The sequence below is a fragment of the Pezoporus wallicus genome, unplaced genomic scaffold (assembly GCF_028554395.1).
Source record: "Pezoporus wallicus isolate ANWC-B61680 ecotype Strahan unplaced genomic scaffold, APGP_CSIRO_Pwel_v1 contig_8788, whole genome shotgun sequence".
NCBI classification, from domain to species: Eukaryota; Metazoa; Chordata; class Aves; order Psittaciformes; family Psittacidae; genus Pezoporus; species Pezoporus wallicus.
Window position 1 is genome coordinate 211,706 of NW_026639196.1, and position 23,636 is coordinate 235,341.

The 23,636-nt window shown below is 61.5% G+C and overlaps 1 protein-coding gene across 2 annotated transcripts; it reads right to left on the reverse strand.

Moving 5' to 3' along the window:
* Positions 1-7,386: 7,386 nt before the first annotated feature.
* Positions 7,387-22,318, reverse strand: TSC22D3 (TSC22 domain family member 3). Of its 2 annotated transcripts, none has more exons than XM_057413857.1 (3): positions 21,951-22,318; positions 9,159-9,210; positions 7,387-8,599 (listed from the first exon to the last, which is right to left on the reverse strand). In XM_057413857.1, the coding sequence occupies exons 1-3, from the start codon at positions 22,271-22,273 to the stop codon at positions 8,354-8,356; spliced, it is 621 nt and encodes a 206-aa protein (XP_057269840.1). In that variant the 5' UTR covers positions 22,274-22,318; the 3' UTR covers positions 7,387-8,353. The 2 variants fall into 2 exon arrangements, with proteins under 2 accessions (XP_057269840.1, XP_057269841.1); XM_057413858.1 differs by lacking the exon at positions 21,951-22,318 and adding an exon at positions 9,430-9,612.
* Positions 22,319-23,636: the final 1,318 nt, after the last annotated feature.

Consider the following 23,636-nt stretch of genomic DNA (forward strand, 5'->3'; position numbering starts at 1 on the left):
TTTAATTGCGAGCCTCCATGGGAGGAAGTGGGTCCCGGGTGGGAGCTGCGGCAACCGCCAAGCAGCCATGGTGGCTGGTGGTCCCTGGCTGCTGCCAAGTTCAGCCCAAGGTGTGGGAACTGGCCAGCACGGGTGTGAGGCCGACACTGCGATGGAGCCAGCCTGGAGAGAGCCTGCTGCTCTCCTCCTGGGACAGGCTCTCTACAGAGGTCCCTCCCCAAAGTGGTGGCCGTGCTCCAAGGAGCCCCTTCGCACCAGGACATGACAGCACCACAGCTTGGACCTCTGCATGGCCCATGCTCACACTGCTCATGAGTTGCAGGGGTCTGACCCCACACTTGGCTTAGCCCAGGCTGAGGGGGACATGAGTGAACAGGGGAGTTAGAAAGGGACTCTTGATGGGTGGGCTTTGCTTGCTGGAGTGCCATACCCTGCACAATGCATTCACCCTAGCCCTGCAAACGGGCATCCCCAGCCCTGCGGTCAACCCACTGAGGGAGGTCAGGCAGGCAGATCCCAGCCTGGACTCTGCCATTGCCCTCCCTGACACTCGAACTTTCCACAGTCCAAAGGTCTCCTCCTGGAGAATGAGTAACAGGGTGCCGCAAGCAGTAGCCACTGGCCCAGCACTGGCAGCTCCTGCCCCCCAAAGCCTCCCCTCCTGCCCACAGGAGCACCTTCCCTTGGCACCAGCCCAGATGTAATGACCCCATCACCACACAGCCTGTGTCACACCAATGCCCTGCCCCAGGGAGTGCTTTGGGTTGATGCAGGGAGGGCCAAGGCACCTGAGGGCTCCAGTGCACACAAGAGCATCCTTCCTGACCAGGCTTGAGCTTCCTCATTAAGCAGCACTGAGTTTGCTGCTTAAAAATGGGACAACACTGGTGTGGTTCACCAGGATGCTCCATGAGCCCTGTTTCATGCCTCTGTGATCTCTTGGAGAGAAGGTTTAACTGTATTTGACCTAAAGGTGGCCAAGGACTACCTCTGACCTTGCCAGTGCATCTTCTGCTGTAGGAATAAATACTCAAAATGATTGAGGGGAGAGCACAGACATGTTCAAGGGGAAGTTTCTCCAGCAGCAGAGGGGACAGGCTGGAAATGTGCTGCTTTGCACTGCTGCAAGTACAGAGACCAACACATCCTCCAGGAGTCTGGTGGCTTCTTATAGGCCACCTCTTGCCACCTTCTCTGAGCCTTGGGTGCCCCTCCCTGGTGCTTGCTGCAGTGAGCGGGACTGACACGGCTTCTTGCCTGGGCACTCCTTCTCCAAACACCAGTGAGATTCCGCAGCAAAAAACAAAGCCCAAAAATCATGGCAGGGACCCCATTGTCTGGTCCCACAGCCTGGGAAATCCCACAGATCTGGGAGATCTCCTGCTTTGAAGTCAGCCCTTAGCCCTGGGGGGGTTACACTGGGCAGCAGCACCAGGCAGAGCCTGGGCAGTGGCCAGTGCAGTGCTTCACTGGCCACATGCAGTCAGCGGGTGCAGGAGGGCTCAGATACAACAAACACTGCAGCATCACCCGCTCCACCCCTGCTTTCTGCCTGTGGCCCTGCCGCAACCAGCATCTCCTCACACTGACCCACGGCTGCAATGGGAGCAGGGAGGAGGGCTGGGCTGCTCTGGGGTGTCTTGTCTGTCCCCCTGCAGCAGGTCACCCAAGGGTGACAAGGCAGTGGGGTTGCCTCACTTGCCACCAGCTGAGTCAGCAAAGGCTGCTGCAGGAGCCGGTGGGAGCTGGCACCCTGCCCCAGCCGGGGCTGTTTGTGTTTGTTCGGGCTGTTGTGTGTCCATTCCTGCGCTGCTGGCTCTTGGGCAACCTCCATCCCAGGTAATCATTGACAGGGCTGGGAAGGCCGGTGGGACAGACAGGACAGACCTCTAGCCCCAGCCAGGAAACCTGGGTGCTGAGCTCAGGGGAATTTTCCATGGCAGTGTCTGGAGATAAATCTAGCACAGAGCTGACCCCAGCATCACCCACACCGAGGTCACCAGCCAGCTGCCTGCCCCGTCCCGCAGGCAGTATGGGGTGGCAGTGACGATGTGGAGGGACAGGATGGAGAGCTCGGCCTTCCCAGAATGCAGATGAACCCTCTGTTCTGCCCTTGGGCTGCTTCCAGGCGCAGCGCTTATGTTTTCCATTGTGGGCAGAGCGATGGGCAGTCCCGGGGAGAGAGGGACAGGCTGAGCCCCTCAACGTCCGGGGACTCTGTGCCTCCTTCGAGATGGAGACAACCCCTCTTTGGCTTTGTGCTTGCTGCAAGCCCCAGCAAAGCTTCCCAGAGCCTGGTGCCTGGGTTTCCCACACTGATTTTTCAGGGTATTATGCTGCTCCTAATGATCAATTAAAGCAAATTGGCCAGTCCCGAAGGCCCCTAAATCCTGGCTAATCCCTGGCACCTTCCCTAACTCCCATTGCTCATTCATTATGTGGCAGTCCCCTGGGTGGAAGTGTTTACTCCAAGCGTGGCTCTTCCTACACAAAAGCCTTCTGGGTCCCTGGGCTGTTTGTCTGGGTTTGAGAACTTGCTGTTTCTAATTGTTTTATTTGCTCTGGTGCTGTTTGCTCTGAATGAGTCTCCCTTTCTTGGCAGGAATGAGGAAGTTCACTTTCTTGGGAACATTTTACTGCTTAGCAGCCTCCTTACGGCCTCTCATAGATCCCATTAACCTTGCAAGGGAGCAATCACAACAGCTCTAGCATGGACAGTCAGGAAGAGTTTCAGGTTTTCTGTGTGCCTGGTGAAACTTTCCACTCTCCTGCGTGACCCAGCCGGTTTCCACCTTCCTCAGCTCCTCTTGTAACTGATGCAGTCATTTGACATCACCTCCTGTTTAAAGCAACTCTCATGCCATCTCCTTCCCTCTCTTGCTGCTCCTCTGTGTTCGGCTCCTTGAGGCTTGGTCCTTCCTGTGAAGCTGAAACCCTTTTGTGCCTGTGCAGCAGCAGCTCCCATCATGGTCCCAGGCCTGGGAGGCATCTATCCAGAGGGCTGTCCCAGCACACGAAACCACCTCACTGTGGGGACAAGGCTGTGGCTCTCGTGCTGATCCATAGCAGGCTGCAGGCAGATGGATCCTCTCTGGACTCCCGCTGCCTGGGGGTGAAAGGACAGCGGTGCTGCAGCTCCCCAAGCACAACACCCCTCTGCCACATGGGGGGATCTTAAGGGACAGCTGGACCAGAGCATTTGACCAAGCTGCTACCCACAGGCCACCAACTGTGTAGGTGTTCAGCACATTTTGTTTTCCCAATGGGAAAACTCACCCTGTGGTCCATGAGGATGCAGGAAGGACACCTGAGGATGCAGAGGAGGAGCTGGCAGGCAGGAACCCCTCACCAGGCCCCCTGAGGCAGTCAGCAAGAGGTGCTGTGCCCCAGGGCTGGCAGCAATGGTGCCTCAGCCGAGGTTGTGGTGCTCCCAGCATGCCGGGGCCGCTGCAGTCCCGCTGCCAGGCGGCTGTTGCTGTTTGTTTCACTTCCTGACACCGGCAAACACCTGCAACCGGGTGCCAGGGCACTGGGAACCACAAACCACCGGTGAACGTGGGGTACTCACCTCAGCACCCCTGCCCTAGGCCTCCACACCGCCAGCAGCCCCATCGCTGTGGTATGCAGCCCCTGCCCTCAGCGGCGAGCTGGGCTCCTGCTCCAGCAGGTCTCCATCCCACCTCTGTGGGGCTGTGGGGAAGACAGGAGTGCCAGTGCAGCATGGTGAAGGGCACAGCTGCAGTGTGCCAGCAGTGGGCAGGTTTGCCAGGAGCGGGCAGGTTTGCCAGGAGCAATGCCAGAGCCTGGTCCTGGCACGTGTGTGCACTGAAACAGCTCCCCTCCAGCCTCATTCTGGCTGCTGTGAGGTCCCACAACCCCATCCCCAGGTGGGAACCATCTGTAGGACCATGGGGGGGGCTCCACCTCTCCCTGCCCTGGGGAAAGCAGCTTCCCAGTGGACAAGGAATACTGCAGAGGGGAAACTGAGGCACAGCAGAAAGGCAGGAGCTGCCGAGCTGCAGGGAAGGAGTTGGGCTGTACACAGAACCCCAGCTCTGAGCATCTTCCCGGCCCTCAGCCACCTCCTGGGCTCCTGTACAGCCCTTGCTGACCATTGCACAGACTCCAGCCAAGTCTTGCGCCTGCCATGCACAGATCCCCACTGCACGGAGCCACCACTTGCTCACACCTGGCAGCCAGGACTTGGGCTGCTCTCCATCAGAAACCTGTTCTGTAAGACGGCTTTCTCTTCCCAAAGGGTCCCAGGCAGCCTGAGATGGGCTAACCCCAGCCTGGCTAACCACGGAGCCGATCCGGATCCATGTGGGGAACGAACTGGGCTTCCTGGACTGTGTGGAAAATCCCAGCCACTTGTTCATCTGGAGGCTCCCGCGGGGCTGGGCTGGGACACGACGTTCAAGGAGCAGCAGGAACACTTGCATAAGGCTGACTCCTTTGGCTGCAGCTGTCTTCCCACATGGGTTCCCGGCAATGCAGAGCCCAGAGGGAGAGCGCAGGAACATGCAGAGCTGGGGGAAGTCTCCCCACATACACCTGACCCTCAGGTGGATCTCCAAACCCTTCTGCTCTCCCCATGCTGCTCCAGACATCCTCCTAGGCAGCTGCTTGCCCAACTCATGCTGCATTAAGCATCAGCCACAAATGCACACCCCCTCTGCAACAGAAAGTCCCCCAAACCCTTTTCTCCCATCACACCCCTGAGCTGAGCAGCTTCCTCCCTGGGGCAAGCCCCAGAGGCTCAGCCTGCCCGTCAGGGTGGGAGAAGAGGGACAGCGTTTTCATCCCAGCCCCCTTCCCCTTCCATCCCCATCTCATCGCCGTCCCTCACTCATCCTCACCCCCACCCCCATGCTCATCCTACCCACATCCCAGCCCATTCCCACCCCAGATGAGGCCTGGTCCAAGGGGGAGGTGCGGGTGCACAATCTTCCTCCTCCCAGTGCCACATTTGCACACCCGGGCAGGTCGGGGGTGCCGGGGTACGAGGGGGACCCGGTGGACTGGGCCGGGCAGCCTCACGCCGAGCCCTGCCCTGCGCTGCAGCTTCTCGCTCTTTCCAGACCAGCGGTTTCTTAGAAGCTTCCTGCTGTGGCGCCTTAACCCTCGGAGTGCAGCCGGGACAGCGTCAGCCCCGCGCTGCACCCCGGCCCTGCCGCAGGGACCCGGGAAGCTGCGTAGGGGGAGCTGGGGCTGCTCCTCCGGGGCTGCCCGCACTCTGCCTCCTGATGGCGGCTGTCGGGGGCCCTGGGGTGCCCTCAAACCCAGGCCCTGGGGGCAGAGCCAGGGAACACAGGGCCAGGGCACGGAGGGGCACTGATCTCTTTGGGTGCTGCACAATTACCCAGTCCTCCAGGGGCTGGGGGACGTGGCATATAGAAGGAATGGGATGTCTGGGAAGGGTGCTTCCAAGCCTTTTCCATAACCAGAGGGTGTGGGAAGGACACGGGAAGCCTTCGTGCACTTTAGTGGTGTCAGAAGACCTCCTACAGCCCCAGAAGCAGTAGCTGGGGAGCAGGCTCTGTGCATGCCAGGGATGGGGGGCAGCCCCTTTCCCATGGCTGCTGCACCCCATCTGTGCTGGGTGCTGGGCCCAGGGGTTCAAGTCTTGCTCCAGGAGCAGCTTCCAGCACCGCACCGGGGCTGGGCTCAGCCCTGCAGCTTGGCAGTGGCTGTGCCCTCAGCAGGGTGGCATTTCTGGTGCCGTTGGCCGGCACAGTGTCACACCACGCCAGGGGCAGACTGTGGAGGGAGGCTGAGCCAGAGCAAGCAGTTTGGGATGGTTGGGTCTGATGAGCAGGGTCTGCTGGCTGCCATCACCTATGCCCCCTGCACAAGGCATGCGAGGGCTGTGGGGCACCCCAGAGCCATTGGGAGGGAACAGAGGATGAGGAGACGCAGCAAACAGGGCTCCAGTCTCCAAATGCCAGTCTCTCAAATGCAGCTGGGTTTGAGGTGCAGCAAGGCCAAATAGGGCACAGAGCCCATCACTGCAGCCCAGACCTTCCCCAGTGGAGAGGTGCAGAAGGATGGGCAGACAACAGACAACTCCCCAGGAGCTGGGAGCCCAGTAGCACCCCAAACATCCCCTGCAGTGAAATGAGCAGTGCAAACACAGCTGGCACCCCCCTGCCCTGGGGAGCAGCCCCTCCTGGAGGGGCTGTCCCACCCTGAGACTGGCAGCACTGGGGGTGCCCTGCAGCTTGCTGCAGTGCCTGCATGTGCAAGGGACGCAGATCTACGTGGTATGGGGGTCCCTGAACCCGCTTGTACACACAAGAACGCAGCAGGGAAAGCAACCACACACAGTATTTGCACCCAAGACACAAGCTGCCTGTGCGAGGCTGCAGCTGTGCCCCAGCACTGGGACAAGCAGGACAGGGAGGGGAGAGACACCGTAAAGGTTTCGAGCATCATGGCTTGTGTTTTGCTGTTTATGCGCTGTTTCCAGGGCTCCAACCACCCAGCGCTGCCCTGACTCACTCTGGGCTGGGGCTGAGTCACCCACATCAGGGCAGGGATCTGACATACTGTGAAGCAGCAGCAGCAACACAGAGCAGCAGCAGTGCAAAGCAGCACTGCCAGCAGAGCAAAGCAGCACTGCCAGCAGAGCAAAGCAGCACTGCCAGCAGAGCAAAGCACATCAGCTATCCCAGGCCTAAGCCATTTCCAGCCCCTTCACTGGACTGGGGATGTCTCCAGCTGCCCCAGGAGTCATGTCCAGAGTGTGAAACCTCAGAAGATACTGCAGCTTGAAACATCCTGCCAGAGCAGGGCTCTGCTCACAGACCTCCTGGCACCCAGCAGCCTTAAGCCCTCACCCAGACACCATACTCACACACCACCCCAGAGATGGAGGGGGTCCCTTTTTCCCCCTCTTCTACCTGCCCCCTGGGGTTGACCCCAAGGCTGGCAGTACCCTAGAAGAGCACTGGGGCACCCTCAGCTCTCATTCAGCTCTGCTCTATCCAGCTGACACATCCTCTGACCCTCACACCATGTTTCATGAACAGATCAGTAAAACAGCAGAAGAAAAAAAACAGAGGAGGCACACAGCTGGGTGTGCAGAGGGCTCTTTGCAGTCCGAGAGCAGCCTCCTCCCTGCTCACACCCCTGGTCACAGACATGAACCCAAGGACAATGACCTCTAGGTTCAGGGCTCCTTTCCCTACTGCATACCTAGCCCCTTGAAGGGAGCTCCTGCTCACATCACCAAAAGCCCAGCTTGGCTGAAGCAGAGCTGTCCAGGGGAGACAGCAGGTTTCCAGCAGTGTCCTCACCAGTCCCATCCCAGCAAGCCTGAGCCCCATGCCCCAGTGACCCACACCATCCCGTTCCTGGCCACAGACACACAGCTTAGGGCGCACATTTGTACAAAAAGTAAAGTTTATTGCCATTTCTACCTAGATTTACACAACTGCGTTACCACTTCTGACGTCAAGAGAGACGTCCCGTCACTTCCCAAAGAGCTGGCCAGGGAAGGTGGCGAGCAAAGGCCAGCTCCCCCCAACCCAGTGGGCTGGAGTGCAGCCCCTGTTGTGGCTCTGCTCCACAGTCCGCATCCTCTCAGGGCTGCCGCACGGCTCCAACACAGTGCATGCCAGGGAGGGTGAATCTATCCCCTCCTTTGTGCCACCTGCAATGCTGGCCACCCCATTACAGATGCTCATGGCTCCAGTCCTGCCTGGAACACCCCAGCTGCAGAGGTGGGCATGGCTGGCCCAGGGCATCCCACAGCCCTGTGGGCACCACTCATGCACGTGTTTATACAGAGATACACTACTAAAGATGCCTGAACTAACCAACCAAGCTTTTCTCCTTGTAATCCCCACACTGATGCGCGCACAGCCATGCACTACGCTGCAGCTGCCACCACTGGCACTGCTCAGAGTCAGGTCGGGGTGCCAGCACACTTCAGGGCGGCTGGTGGGACAAGCCTGCATTGCTCACTAAACAAGGTCTTCCTCCAACATCGGGCTTTGCCAGGGAGAAGCACCCCCTGCACGGTGCAGAGGCATGGACGCGGCGCACGCTCCTTCCAACCCCGCATTGCCGTTCACCTGCCAGCAGCCGCCTGGCACTGCCGGGGTGCTGCGATGCCCAGGTTTCCATGAATGTGCCCTAGCACACGGTGGGTGGTTGGGTCTCCCCACAGAGGAGCATCCCGGTGCAGGCCGCGCTGCTGGCTCCAACGGCTGGCCAGGGTCACCCGGGGGGACACGGCTCCACGCCGGGGTCTGGCAGTCCTTCGTGTGAGATGAAGGTGGAAACAATTTGGCAGGAGATTAAGTAGAAAGAGTTCTGTGGCTCTGCCCACCCCAAGGACAGAGCCACCTTACACCGCAGAGCCCCCCGAGTGCTGGGCTGGGGCAGCCACTCCAGGGCTCTGATCCTCAGGGCACAAGACCTCGGTGGGGAGCCGGGACTGGAACTTCTCCAGCTGCTCGGGGCTAGCCAGGGTCTTCAGGAGGCTGTTTTCACGCTCTAGCTGGGAGTTCTTCTCCAGCAGTTCCTTAATTTGCTCTTTCAGGACCTCCACTTCCTCCCGTACTGCGTACATCAGGTGATTTTTAACCAGATCCTGCAAACGGCCGTTGGAAGGAATGATCATCCACTGATCTCCTGATGGTTATGCCCTGGGGCTTGCGCACATTCTGCCACTAGCCAAGGGCCGCAAAAGCTTTTCCCAAAGGCTGTCCCTCCCTTCCGCACCCTCAGCACTCTGGTGTAACCCCCCCCGGCCAGCATCCACAGCATCCCTCAGGTCCTCTGTCTCCCAGGTCTCATTGCCTCAGGATGCACTCTCCGGCCCCTCGGGGTCGGGCAGGCTGCAGTTCCCTATCACCAATGCGACCCGGCTCCGTTACCCCCACAGCCCAGAGGGTCCTGCCCAGGCGTCCCCGGCTCCCTGCGCACTGCGGCGTTACCAGAGCCAATAAGCTGAGCAGCCGCGACGGCAAACAAAGGAGCTGCTCTGCCCAGCAAGCGGCTGGGGAGCAAAGACCCTCCTCTGGAGAGAGAATCTACCCGCAGAGCAGGGAATGCCTTCGGACAGAGCCCCCAGCACCCACCCGGGGAGTGAGGGTCCCCCCGGGCAAAAGTGCCCGGGGGAGGTGCGGAGGATGGACACTGCAGCTCACCATTGCTTGCTCGATCTTGTTGTCGATGGCCACCACGCTGGCTCCGGAGGCGCTGGAAGAGAGCAAAGAGGGACAGGGTTAGTAGCAAAACCCCCTTCTCGGGAAGGGAAGTAGCAAACAAACCCCCTTCCCCTTCCCACCCCTGCCTACTCCGCACCAGAGCTTCTCCCTCATTGGGGAATCAATGCATGTGGACACCTCCCCCCTCCATTCACCCGATCTCCGGCAGGATGGATACCGATACGACGGCCGGTACCGGGGCTGCCCCTACCTGTTGTCGAGCTTCACAGAGATCACGTCCCCCCCGAGCAGGGAGGAGAAAAAGGAGATGGAGAAGTTGTGGAGCTGATAGACAGCCACCTCCATGGGGGACTGGTACATGCCAGTGCTCATGGCTGCGGAAGACCACAAAACGAAGTGCCGACGGCTGACGCACTGCGGCTCTGCCCCGCCGCCCCGCTTATATCCCCCGGGTCCGCCCCGTCGGGCGGTGCCAGAGCGAGCGGGCCCGCCCAGCGCCCCACAGCGCCGCGTCCGGCGCCGCCCGGTGTCGCACCCTGACCCCCATTACTACACCCCGTACCCTGCTGCTGCACGCCAACACTCGGTACTGCATCCCGCATCCCGGTATTGCACCCCTACACCCTGGTACTGCACCCCGCATCCCGGTATTGCACCCCTACACCCTGGTACTGCACCCCGATACCGCACCTCTGTGCCTCCCAGTTGCACCCCAGCGCAGCACGGCAGCCTCTCAGTGCAGACCCCCCACCTCTACCCTCCCAAACCCCCTGTGTCCTCGCGTCCGTGCTCCCCCTGTTTGCTGCGACCGGAGTACTGGCACCCCACGGCACCAATCCCTGCACCCCACATCTCCACCTTCCTGAGCTCCCCAAGTAACCGGGACGAGGGTTCACCCGTGGCGGGGGGGGGGTCTGCTTAGGGGACGGGGAGGAAACACTCTGCATGTGGGGTGCGCGAGCCCGCAGATCCCACACCGCAGCCGCGAGCGTGCAAAGCGAAACCGGGAGCACAACACGAGCGCGCAAAAGAAACCCGTGAGCGTAAAACAGCCCCACCGCGCAGAACAAACCCGGGTACAAAACAAACGCGGGTACAAAACAAACCCGAAGTGCAAAACAAGCGCGACCCCGCCCGCCCTTGCGTAACCCCCGCGGCAGGGGAGCGGACTCGCGGCCAGGGCCGGCAGCGCAGCCGAGCGGCCGCCGTGCGCGTTGCACACGAGTGTGCGCCACAACCGGGTGCCGCCGCCGCATCACGCCGGGCCCGCGCCCGTGCCTCTGCGCGCACAGAGAGGGCAGGTGTCCAAAAACACCCCCGGCGGCAAAGGGGGAGCTGGGATGCGCTGCCAACCATGGGCGATGCCCCCCCTGCCCGGCCGCCAGCTCCGGGACTTATCTCTGCCCTATGGACCTGGACCTGGACCCAGGGCTGGAGCCAGACCCGGACCTAGAGCTGGACCTGGAGCTGGAGCTGGACCTATCAGGACTTTGAACAGCACCTGGTGGGTCACCTGCTGCCCCCGACCCTGCGGGGCTTGTCCTCCGCAAGCCAGGGCAGGGGCTGATGCTGAACCAGACCCTCCAAGAGAGCCCACGCCATGGCACAGCATCTGGGGAAGCACTAGTGCACATGCGCCCCAGAGATGCTGCAGAGGACCCCAAATCCTCTGATCCAGGGGGTGCTGATGGTGCCAGCACTTGGCTGGTGGGTGCAGGACAGGGAGAGGCCTGAGGGGCCCCAGTGTGGGGGTGCTGCCAGGCCCTTTCCTCAGGGAAAGGGCTAAGGGGGGCTGAGCAGTATTTCAGCCTCAGAAAGGGAAACTGAGGCACGGCACGGCATGGCTGCTGCTTAGAGCACATCACTTCCAGCTCGCTCTCCAGCAGTCATTCCCCAGCTTCCCACAGCAGGATGAAGACTGCAGTGTCCTGAGCACTGAAGGCCACAGGCACCCTGGGTGGGACACTGCTCCCCATGAACCACAAGCCAGGCATGTGTGGGTGCCTCAAGACACACTGGTTTGATGTGGGGATGCGAGAAAGCATCTTCTCCTCTCTGGTGGGGACACTGCCCATGGGATGGATGTTTCTCCCCAGGGAGGAGAAGCATGGGACTCACTCATCCCCCTGTCTGCAGCGGGTGATGCACATCCCCTGTGCCAGGACCAGCCTGGCCCATGCATGGCAGAGAGTAGGTTTTTGCCCCTAGCCCCCGGGCTGGTGCATGTCCCCCCCTGCCCACGGCCAGGCCACACTCACCAGTCCCTCCTCCTGAAGAGGCTCGGGGAATACGGCGGCTGGAAGGCCATGCCGGGCCTTGCGATGCGGCTCTGGCCCCTCTGCTCTCCGGCCGCGATACGGCAGTGCCGCTGGTGGCAGGGACGGACGGGTGCCGGCCACATCCCGCGGCCACGGGCACGGGGTAAACACGGGTGCATGACCTCAGCTGTGCTCAATTGGCTCTTTCAGGGCCCGATGTGCCACCCCGAGCCGTGGGTCCGAGCAGAGAGCAGGGGCCGCCCCCTTCACGGGCACATAAAGCCTCTCTCTGTGTGCCAAACCTGGGGTGGCGGGCAGTGGCCAGGGTGACAGCCCCCGTGACATGGGCATGGCTTTGTCCTCGTGGCTAGGATGAGCCCAGGCCACCCACCCCGGGGGGGTTCGGTGGCTCAGTTGCCTGTTGGGGCTCAGGGAAGATGCCTGTCTCACTGAGCAGAGGGCAGGAGATAAAAGGGGGTTCATTTTCTCTCCCACAGTTGGCACGTCACCAGTTGTGCCACCTTCTGTCTCTTGCACAGACCCCAGTCTGCCCCTAACTCTGGCAGCCGTGCCTCGGTTTCCCCACCAGCTGTACTATTGCATCCCCAGTCCTGCTCCAGCCCTTTTCCCAAAGGAAAACTCCTCTTAGTGCCAGTGACCAGGGGCTCCAGGATGAACAGACCGGTGCCTGCCTTGTGGCTCTCGCCCCATGGGTCTGGGTTCCCAGGCGCTGCCTGACACAGTGCTCAAGCACCAAGGGCTGGAGAGAAGCTGGTGATTTCCATGGCTGCTGGAGCAAGAGCTCAGTGCTCCAGGAGGAAACCGCGTCAGCAATGCCAGCTCCAATGCTTTTCCCAGGGATCTGAGACTATTGCAAAAATAAACAGCACTAAGCGGCTGCCTCCCCACCACTCTCCTGGGGTGTTTCCCAGCCCTGCACAGCCTTGGCCACAGCCATCGCTGCTGGGCCTGTGGGCTCCCTGCCATTGAGGCTGGGAAGGATGCTGCCCTTCTGTGTGAGACCCCAGCGGAGGGGCACTTTGTAGAGACGCACATTCAGGGGGCTCCGTGTTTCCTTCCCTTCCCAGCACTTCATTAACAGGGAGTCCCCAGGCAGGAGCAGCCATGCTGGGCACGGGGCTGCCTCTATGGTGGCACAGCCTCTGCAGGATCCCAGACCACCCTCTGCAACCTCTCGTCCTGGCACCCACTCTGGGGACATGGATTCTGCTGCAGACACCCTTGGGTGTGCTGCTGGGTGCTCACGAGCACAAGCACATCTTGCAAACAGTACACACACAGAGACAGCTCCTGCATGCACATGCACATGCACGTGCACACCCTGCAAACACAGGCACACCCACACCATGCACATGTGTGTTCTCTAGCCCATATGGGCATGCTCCCCCCACACAGATGCACCCCCTGCCTGCACTCACATGCATTTGTGCATGCACACCCCCTACAACCCCCACTCCTGCATGCACACCGGTGCATCCTGCACATGCACTGCAGATACCCCCCACACACGTCAGACTGAGCCAAGCACACTTGTGTGTGTACACATGGTCTCAGCGCTGCTCTGCAGGAGCACCTCAGCTCTGCCCTTGTGCACTCTGAGCCCATGGGGCAGCCCCACTGCAGCCCCATGGTGGGAGCAGCAACTCTCAGCTCTCTGCTGGACCCTGCTTTGTTGCTCGGCATGCCCCAGAGATGTGCTTGGAGCCCTGTGGGCTGTCCAAACACCTCCCACAGCAGCAGAGTCCTGCAGTGGCTCCAGCTGGGTGCTTAGCAGTGGGGGGGCCCTTTCCCAGCCCCCTGTGGCCTCAGCAGCTGGCTGGGCTGGGCTGCTGGCCCCACTCCAGTGAGGATGCTGGTGGCCACTTTCTCTCCCACCGTCCCACTCCTGCTCCTCCAGGTCTGGCAGCAGCAGAGTAGGGTGAGCAATGCCCTCCCTCACTCTTCCTAAAGCACAGGGGGCCATGGACTTGCTCCCTATGACACCAGAAGCCATGGTGATGGGTGCCTTGGAGCAGGCTGAGCCGGAGGGGCTGGTGGTGAGAGCTCCATCCCTGGGGCAGCAGCACAGCAGCTCTTGCCTCGCACGTTCAGCTACGGGAGGTTCATCAGGCTCATGCCTATGGTTATTTTGGGAACAATAAAAGCAGCCGCGACAGGGTGTAATTGTGACACCAATTGTTGCACTCTCTGGGGGAAAAACCCGGTGGCTGTCATTGAGCAGCTGGAGAGGTGCTGACACTGGTGAACGACTAGTGTTACCCCAGCAATGGCCCTGCAGGATACCCCAAAGCTGTTGTACCAGCACCTCAGCCACACACAGGCTGTGCCCCCGCCCGGGTGATCCAGCCCCGATGGCTGGGTGATGTTTAGCAATAACCCCTCCCCTGCAACAGGACTTGGGGGGCACAGCTGAGCCTGGCTGGAGTACAGGATGACAGGGAGCAGGATGACAGGATCACCTCTCACCCCCTGACACCCCACACCAGCCCATCACATCCCCACAGCCCCAGGGATGAGGTGCTGAGTGCCATGAACTGAACCTGCACCAGGCACTGCGGAGCCAAACATTAAAGGATGCCTTTGCTCCCTCCATCCTAGTAGGAGCTGGAACAGTGGCTGCAGGAGTCGTGCTGGCCCCTCAGCCTCTCCCCCTGCTCCTGGCCATTCTCTCTGCTCTGTGGCAGTGTTCCTGGCTTGCTGGCTCCCAAGGACTCAACTCAATGGGAGGAAGGCCCTTCAGAGGGTCCGAGGCGTGGGAAATGTTTATTGCCTGGCCCCAGAGATGCTGGAGAGCAGTACAGGGAAGGCGCGGAGCCAAAGCTGCCCAGGCTGCTCCACAGAGCCAGCTCTGCAGCTCACAGGGTCACAGCAGAAGGGAAGAGGAAAAGCCACTGCTTGCAAACATGCAGATAAGAAAACTTTGCCTTCACAGCCTGAAGGCCTGCAGCTGTGGTTGTGTGGGCCAAGAGGATGGGATGCCAGTGCTAGCCAGGGCCATCGAAGCCCTTCAGGACCTGCAGGGGGGGTGGCCGGGCACATGGGTGATGGCTGGGACCTGGAGCCCACAGTGGGAAGGGCTGAGGTCTGTGGAGCTCCGGCACTCCCAGCCTTGCCCTGCAGCACTGTCCTGGTGCTGGGCAGATATGCCTGGGCTGCCCACAGGCCAGCAGGCAGCTGTGTCACCTTGGCCACCCCTGCCCAACATCCCAAACTGTGCTCGGCCGGCAGCTGCCTTCCCGGGGGCACCCATGCAACTGGGAGCCCTGGGACACAGGGGCCTGGTTCAGGCCCACTGGAACCTTGGAGGGCTCATAAATCCATCAAGCTAGGGCACATGCTGCTCCAGAACAGAGGTAAACGCCACTGGGTACATCTGTAAGTGCCCAGGCAGGCGCACAAGCTCCTGCCTGCAGAGCCAGTGATGCCAGCCTCGCCAGACCCAGTCCCGGGGGATGACAGAACAACAGGGAGGGATGCGCGGGGCAGCGTTTGCCTTGCTGGGGAAGCCCGGGGAGGATTTGCAGTGGGCCAGGCTGATGGGGAGCCCTGATGACCCTCACCACACCGGGGCAGAGCAAGCTCCTGCGGGCAGCACGGCAGGGCAGGGAGTCGCGGGGGCTCCTCCGTCCTGCGGGGTGGGAGGAGCAGGGCGGGAGGAGGGAGCCCTGGCACGCTCCGTGTCCAGCTGCTGGGCTGCTTCCTCTGATAAAGGTGCTTGGCTGTACTCCCAGTTCTGGTTTTCTGGCGCGCGAGAGCACCCCCAGCCTGCTGAGAGCTGTAGCTTTGCTCTCTCCACAACTTTGTCACCAGCCCCTCGTCTTCCTCCTGTGCCCCCACCCTGTCAGTGTGAGCTGCCTCCAGCAGCAGCGTGGGGAGGGGAGGGCAGAGATGCTCTGACTCTGGTCACAGCCCTCCCCATGATGCTGTATGTAGGAAGACACCAAGGCCTCAGCTTCCCTGGCATGTTGAGTTGGGAGGGAAGAGGAAAAAGAGCTGATCTGGCTATTCCCAGCACTGGACCACGCAGCCTAACCTCCCGCCTCGCCTGTTGGTGACACCAGCCCCAGGCTGCTGCCTGCCCAGCTCAGCAAACCTGGGCACCCCAGTGCTGCCGGTGCAGGGTCCCACAGCCACACTGTGTCACTACGGCACAGCCCAGCAAACCCCATGGCACAGCCACTCGCACCGTGGCCAGCACAGTCAGGGGCTCACAGCTGCGGGGGGACCTGTGGGTTGAGTCTTCAGCACAGCTCTCAGCACAAATCTGTCAGCAAAGCTGCGTCTCACACCCCGTGGGGTGGAGCCCCATAGATGAACCCCATGCTATCACCTCCCTCGGCTGGCCATGCCCTGCCCTGCAGGGCTCCTGACAGCCCAGGCTGTGAAATTCAGGCCTGTCCTTGTTTTGCCCTGCGCTGGGCAGTCCCAGCTGGATCATCCGCAGGTCCTGGCTTTCCCTGGTCCAGTTTCAGGGAACTGCGGTCAGAGCGGAGGTGACTGTGATGCTGAAGGGACCCTCACAGCACGCCGGTGCCCCGGAACCCTGCAGCTTGTGGTGCACAGAGGGCACAGCCCCGGCTTTGCCCCGCAAGCCGCTCACTGGTGCAGCACCAGCTTTCCTGGAGATCCCCAGCCTGGCTGAGGAACCCGAAGGCTGGGCCTCTAGCATCTGCCGAGATAAATCCCAGACCACGCTGGAGACGGGCGTGCGTGCTCGGCAGCCTCAGCATCAGCAGCTCCTGCCCTGCAGCTCGCTGATGGGAAGGCAGCGCCTTGTATAGCGAAAGGACAGAGACTGGGAGCTGTGAGAGCAGCACATTGGGACCCGCGCAGCCTCTCCCAGCCCAGACTAATCCACGTCCAGGGGAACCCCCAAATCGGTCCCCGTCCCCTGTGGGCAGACACAAGGCGGTGGGGTAAGGAGAGAGCCTGAAGCCATGCTGCGCCGGGGGGCAGCCGCCGGGAGGTCAGGCAGGGACAGCTCCTCGCAGCCGGCGTTAACACCATGCTGGCCTTAGCGAGGAATCCTGGGCACTTGGAACCGGGACGCTGCGTTACCTCGCTGGCATTTCAGAACAATAACAACGCGAAAGACAACCAGCTGCTGGTGGGAATGTACCTGCGGTGCTGCCGTGCCTCCCGTACCTGGCCTTGGCTGCCCTTGGCTGCTTGTGCCAACCCCTGGAGACAACCTGAGCCTGTCCCCTGCCTCCAAAGCAGCCAGAGCAGTCCTGCTCCACACCACACGGAATCACTGGGATGGTTTCACTCAAGGTTGTGGCAACGTCCTGTCCTGCCCATGCAGGCAGAAGAGCTGGACCCCACCTGGGGCTGGGGCATCAGGGAGAGCCCCAGGGCTTCTGCTCTGCCCCCAGAGTTGTTCTGCAGCAGAAGCCCCTCAAACATATTCATATATATAGATATATATACATATAATCCAAGAACACAGACAGGATGACAAACTCCTGTCCTCAAGCCAGCAATGCGTGGCACCTGGATAAATATAACTCAGAGCTCATGGGTAAAGCATGGCTTTGGGATAGGTTGCAGACTTGAACATTTCTCCAGCCCTTGCCCTACAGCAAACACCTCAGAGCACCCTTTGCTCTCTTCAAATGGGGTCTCAGTCACTTCCCAATGGCAGGATCTGCCCCTACACCCATACACACACATCCCCTGGCTGTGCCAACGTGTGCTCTGAACCCTCCGTCCCACCCAGGTCACGGTGTTCTGCCTAAACACAGGGTCGGGTTTAACCCACTCTGTGCTGGGAGGTGGCTGCGGAGGCGTCCTCGTGTCCTGGCAAGGAGCACACCAGGGGCACGGGGTGCCCTCAGAGGCACTGCCCACAGCATCCATACCTGTGCTGTGTGCCCAGTGGGAGTTGAGATGCCACCCAGACTGTAAAAGGCTTTCCAACGGGCCAGCCCCAGCCCCAGCTCACAGCTCGGCTCAGCAGCACTGGCCTCAGCACCATCAGGCCATGTGTCAGCTGGGTTCCTGCCTGTGGCAGGAGACTGAAACATGATTATCTTTAAGATCCCTTCTGACTGAGACTTCTATGGTTCTGTGATGCTGGACCCCTGCAGCCCACTGCAGCTCCAACCTCTTCCACACCGAAAGTTCAAAGCTTGAAATAAACCCTGGCCAGCATTTCCCGTCCCTGGCTGTCCTTGGGACACCTACCCCCCGTCTGCTCGGAGCCGCACACATGTCCTGGCAGTGCCCAAGCACTCGCAGGAGGCTGAGGACAGGTTTCTGTGCAGCTGCTGCTGGCATCACGACTCCAGCTCAGCTCTGCCAGGCACCCTGGGCCATAACCTTGTGTGTGGCCAGGGGCAAATGACTTCATCCTGTGGGGCTGGAGGGGCTGAGTGGGGCTCTCCTGCACACTGGGGCACACTGCAGAATCTCCTTGCTGGAGGGAGCTGGTCTCACAGGAGCAGGCAGGGTCAGACACTGCTGCCAGCCCTGCTGAGCACAGGATGCTGCAGCCCAGCCCAGTGCTGCTGGGCTTTTCTGGCGGCAGCCCTGCGAGGACATCACCGCACAGCTTGCTGGGCCACAGGGAGGAGGCCTGGGGTGGCCGGATCCCTTGCTGGAGACCATGGCGGGCACAGCAGAGCGGCTGCTGTGAGCTGCAGGCTGTGGGAGGCTCTGGGCATGCCAAGGTCAGCTACTCCCTGGAGCACCGGCTACTCCTGCTGCTTGAGCCAAAGCTCCGGCAGCTCGGCGGTCTGCAGGGCTCAGCAAAGCACGCAGGGACACAGGTCAGGCCTCTTGCAGCCCGGTCCCACAACAGCAGAGCAGGGCACAGGTGCCATGGTGCTGAGGGGACGGGAGAGCATTGCTCCCAGCCCCCTCTAGCCCTGGGCTCTCTCCCCCGGCTCTCTCACGCTCACTCGTGCTCCTGTGGTCCCGCTCCCGTCAATGCCTCCTTGTTGCTCCAGCCCACTCGGAAAGCAGGAATGTGCTCCTGGCCCCCACCCTGCGATGACCTTTGCAGCCTGGCTCCAGCTCCTGCATTGCTGCTGCAAAGTGACACCCCACCGACGGGAACAGAGGGTGCCATGCCACAAATGCCACCCTGTCACCGCTGCCCGTGTGGCTCTTACTGCCAGCCTGACCTTGTGGTGGGACCTTGTGCTGCTCAGTTTCTCCTGCCCTGATTTATCCTTCCTCAGCCTCCCAGTACAGCACAGTGCTCCCCTGCCTGCCTGTGATGCCCTTGGCTTGCCCAGGTCCCGAAGAAGGTGGCTCCCTGCCCCTTTGATGGCTCAGACCAAGGGACAGGTCATTGCCCACCCTGTCTGGGGGAGCAGCAGGTCCTACAGCACCTGGAGAGGGTCAGGCTGGGCAGGGATGTCCCCTTGGCGCCTCGAGGCATAGGCTGGAGACGCTGCCGCTCCATTTTACTCAGGAAGGGCTGGGCAGGAGAGCTGGCACGAGCTGGACCATGTGGGCAAGCAGGTTGGTGCATATCTCCTGTCCCCACCCCAGAGCCAGGCGGGGCCCTGCCTGAATCACACTCCAGCACGCACTGGGAGGATGCTGCTCCCCCCGCAGCACAGTTCCTGTACCCAATCCCATGCTGCTGGCTCCCCTCTGCCCCCTGGCCATGGGAAGGTGCCATGGGGCTGCTCTCCCCGTCCCGTGCTCAGGTGGGCTTGTGTCTGGGTTGCAGATGAGCAACCTCAGAATAACGCTGTGGCAGGCCTTCCTGCCCACAACACTGGTGTTTGCAGGGAGAAGATGCATTGCTCAGCCCAGCACGGTGGTAGCTGCCCTCCTTGCACCTGGTGTTTCCACACAAGCTTGGCCCTTTTGCACTGCTGAGGTCACCCTGGAGAGCAGTTCACATGCCCAAGTGAGGGCACAGAGGGGAGAAGCCCTTTCTGAATAGGGTCCCTTCCCAGACATACCTTGAGCAGAAGGGCTTCTTGAAGAAGCACCAGTCCTGTAGGAATTGCTCTGGAGCATCCCTACCTTGTGCATCCCTCACAGCATCCCTGCCTCTAGCAAATAGCACGGAGAGCCCAGTGGAGGCCACCTGACTGGGGGAAAATCACAGAGCCAGGCTGGAAATCCTCAGTGTAGGTCATCCAGTATCCCAGCCCAGGTCTGACCCTGACCTACAGAGCTGAGGGCTGGGTGCAGCATGGGCTGAACTCTCCAGCAGCCTCAGAGTCAGACTTGGACTCCAGATGCAGCTGCTTGATCCCCCTGTGCCATGCACGAGCGTGTGCATCCACACGACCTCCTCCTGTGCCAGTGTCGGAGCACACCAGCTATAACAAGAGGCACAAATCTGCTTGGGCATCCCAGTGCCAGCAGCAAGGGTGCCCTTATCGGGCCTGTTATCGGGGTGTTCCTCTGGCACCCACAATCCTCTGTAAGCTATCGCCTCTTGGGTGTCTTGGCTCACTCCCCAGGGGGAGAAAGTTCAGGCTGGAGCAAAACAACAGCACACAGAGGTGTGGGCACCTCTGTCAGGGCTGTGCCACTGCAGCGAGGGCACCGGTCATGCCAGCAGGCTCCGCACCATGGGCGTGACAGAGGGACACCATGGCTATGCACCATGCTGTTGCACAGCCTGTTGTAACAGGGAATGCCCGAAGCACCTCGGGACGCAGCACACACTGGGGTATGTAGGATGGGCTTGGGCATGGCAGTGAGGAGCACTGAGGGGAGAAACCCTGCTGCCTGGCACCTCTGTGTGCTCCTGACCTCAGCGAGCAGCCCAATGCTTGTCAGGAGCATCAGGGGTCCTGCTCCAGCAGAGGTGAGTTCCAAAGCAGCAACCCGTGACCGGTGGCCACATCACTACTGTGGCACTGTCACCAACTTCCCAGTGAGCAGCCTGGGCACTGGCTCCCACTCCAGCACGTGCTGGGGACAGAGTCTCACTTCCCCTCCCCACCCCAACACCAAACACCCGCAGCCTCCCGCAGTGATGGGAAACCTTGGGCTCCGCTTCCCTCCCTGCTGGGTGGGTTCAGGGCCTTGGCGATTGTCCCTGTTCCTCCTTACCCACCTGAGCCACAGCTCGGGTTATGCAAGTGGAGCAGCATCTCCAAGGAGCCGCAGTGTGGGGCATGCGTGGGGTGGCCCCGTGTGAGACCATCACTGCCCTACGTGGGTGCTTGCACATGCATGCACAGCCCAGGAACACATCTGTGAGTGCATGTGCAGGTGGGGAGGGTGGTGGGTATCAGCAGACATGTGGGTGCTGCCATGCACGTGCTTGCATGCGGCCATACCACGAGGAATGAGGCCCAGAGCCGCTGCCTGCTCAGCCAGGCACATACACACTGGTGGCCAAGCATCTCCTCAGCCCTGGGAGACAGGATGTGTCCCACCTCATGAAGTACCACAGTGCTGGTGCTGCCACTCTGCAGCTCCCTGCAGCCCCCCAGGTCCAGCTTGGCAATCCAAGGCCGAGGTGTGTAGCCCTGGGCCTCCATCTTACTGCTCCCCATTGTCCAACCAGCCCTCCAGGTTGCTGGGCACCAGGGCCAGCCCCACTGCAGAGCCGGAGGTGCCAGCGCAGTACCTGAGACAGCTCTGTGTTCCCCTGCCCCTGAGGTCCCCTCCTCAGGGCAGGGACCCTGCAGGGTGGCAGCCTCTGGGACCCCCATTCAATCTCCTGTACCCGCAGCGCTGGGTCAGGGGAACAGTGAGGGACCCTGTGCTCCTGCCTTCCCAGCCCTGCCAGGGTAAAGCCCAGCTTCCTGGGCTGGATGAGGCCAGTCCCAAGTATGTCCCACTGCCTGAGCACTCGCAGTCCCACCCCACAGGAGCGTGCTCTGACCTAAGCAGGATCTGCTCTGTAGTGGCAGAGTCGCTTTCCAGGGATGGGAAAGAGCACCCAGGCCAGACGTGTGTTCACTCAATATACTCTGGAGGCAGGGAGGCTGCTGAAAGAGCAGGACCTATCAGCAGGGCTCTCGGGCTCTCTACCCAGTTTCTCACTAACTCTAAAGGTGGCTTTCGAGGCAGCATAGCTGCTTCCCAAGGAACGAGCTGCCCCTCTCCTACCAGGACCAAGAGGACACTTCTTGTTTGACGCTGGACACTGTCCATGACCCTGCAGGCAACATCTGTGCGGACAAGATGTAGCCGGGGGGATGAACACAGAGTCCACGGACCAAGATGTGCAGCAGGAGGCTGTTGTCACTGCTGCGACTGAGACAGAGCAGGGCTCCGCGAGACAGCACCGCTGCTGTCACGGGGCAGAACCACCCGGACCCGCACCCGGGGACTGGCACCACCCACGGCGGACGGACCGCCCCCCCCCCCCCCCCCCCCCGCCCCGAGCTCGCTCGTGCTTCTCCCACCCTGGAATCCCTCAACGCTGCCATCCCCGAACCCCAGGGTCAGGTCACAGGGGTCCCCCTGACCCTGCCAGCCCCTCGCCTCACCCCACGATGCCGGCCCTGCTCCGGCTACAGGGGGCAGCCCGTCGGTGACACGGTGACACGGGGACACTCACCTGTGGAAGAGCAGCAGGATGGAGAGTAGGGTCTGGTCGATGTTCCTGTTGCAGATGCCCTGGTTGAAGAGGTAGCAGGGGTCCCGCACGACGGGCTCCAGCGAGTCCTGGCGCATGATGGAGCTCAGCTTGTCGGTGTTGAGGTTCTTGCGGACCAGCTGCTCCTGCAGCTGCCGGAAGCTGCTGACCGTGGGGCTGCCCAGGTTGTTGTTCTCGCCGCCAGCCGCCTCCTCCAGCCCACTGCGGTTGGCCAGGTCCAGGCAGCAGCTGCAGCAGTCCAGCCCCACGGGCGACCGGCACTCCTCCGCGGGCGACGAGGACATCCCGGGTCCCCCACGAGCCGAGCCGAGCCGAGCCACGGCGGCGCAGCCGGAGCTGCTCCGGGGTCCGCTCCGGGAGGGCGAGCGGCGGCAGGACGCGCCCGGCTACCGAGCGCCGCACGGCCCGGCCCGGCCCGGCCCGGCCCGGCCCCGCCGACCGCCCTGGCCCCGCCCCCCGGCCCACCCCGCCCGGTTCCCGCCCCGCCGGGACCCGCGCACTCAGCGGTCCTCCCGCGGCAGCGCCCGCTGCCCCACGCGGGGGGTCCCCGGTGCTCCTGGTGCCCCCCGGCAGCCCGGAGCCGGCAGCGAGGCCTCGGGTCTGGGGACGGAGCGGGGTGGCCCCGGGTCGTGGCAGAGGGTGCAGGGGGTGACAGGGACCCCCAGCCCTGCTCTGTGCAGCCTGGGAGGAGAGCGAAGGGACTCGGCGGGGCTGGAGCCCATCCCCGGAATCCCCCCCCGGGGCTTCTGCGTGGGCATCGAGAGCCTGAGCGATTCTGGAGCAGAGGTGGAGAAGAGGGAAAAGGGCAAGGCTCTTCTTCCTCCTTTCTTCATCCGTTCCACCCCAGGATGGTGGAAGCGCCTGGGGTGTCCTGGGAGAATGGCCGGGAGCTGCCTGACCCAGAGTGGGAAAAAGCAGAGGTGGAACGTGACCAAGCACGGGGAGATGTTTGGATTTGGCTGAAGGATTCTGGGGGTACACAAGGGAGAAAGGGAATTTCTGCGGGGGGCGGGGGGGGGGGGGGAATGTGGCTCCCAGGCACTCCTGCATCCCACTGGGAACATCCCTTCCACCAGTGAGCTGTGCATTGAGGGGACAGCAGTGGGTCTGAAGTGCACAGAATTGCCAAGAAGAGAAAAATCAGGTCTGAATATGGCAGGGCAAAAGCAACAGAAGCACCAGGACAGCAGGACCCCGCCTGCAGAGCGGCGCTCCCCTGAGCTGTGAGCAGGGCTCTCACGCTGCTGAAGGCAGAAGTGTTCAGTAAACATTTCTGTTCCCTATTTGGCAAGAAGGAGGAAGATGCATTTGCATCACATGAGGATGAAGCACTTTCCAGTGCGTTAGTAACCAATGAAAGCACGAGACAGCGTCTGCCACCGATAAACAGCTGTAAAAGTGCCCAAGGAAGCCTTAGCGCTTTTCCTTTCCCTTAGGGTCCACTCAAGCAGCCCTGGGGGTGGGATGGGAACCGGTCCTGCCAGGCGGATGGCACCAGCAGGGGTCCAGGGGGTGACTGGCATTCCTGGGATGGGGCTGGGACGGAGGGAATTCCTGAAGGAGTGGCTGCCCTCAGGGATGTCCCCTCTTGCTCCGGCTCCGCTGGGTGCTGAGGGCTGATGCCGAGTTGCTTACTCACCCCTTCCA

What these genes read in the sequence shown, in the direction of transcription:
- TSC22D3 (XM_057413857.1), bottom strand. Translation starts at nt 22,273, where the DNA reads ATGTCCTCGTCGCCCGCGGAGGAGTGCCGGTCGCCCGTGGGGCTGGAC. An exon ending in ATCCTGCTGCTCTTCCACAG is followed by an intron (nt 9,211 to 21,950) that starts GTGAGTGTCCCC and finishes GCTCTCTTCCAG; the next exon opens with CGCCTCCGGAGCCAGCGTGG. An exon ending in ACAAGATCGAGCAAGCAATG is followed by an intron (nt 8,600 to 9,158) that starts GTGAGCTGCAGT and finishes GGCCGTTTGCAG; the next exon opens with GATCTGGTTAAAAATCACCT.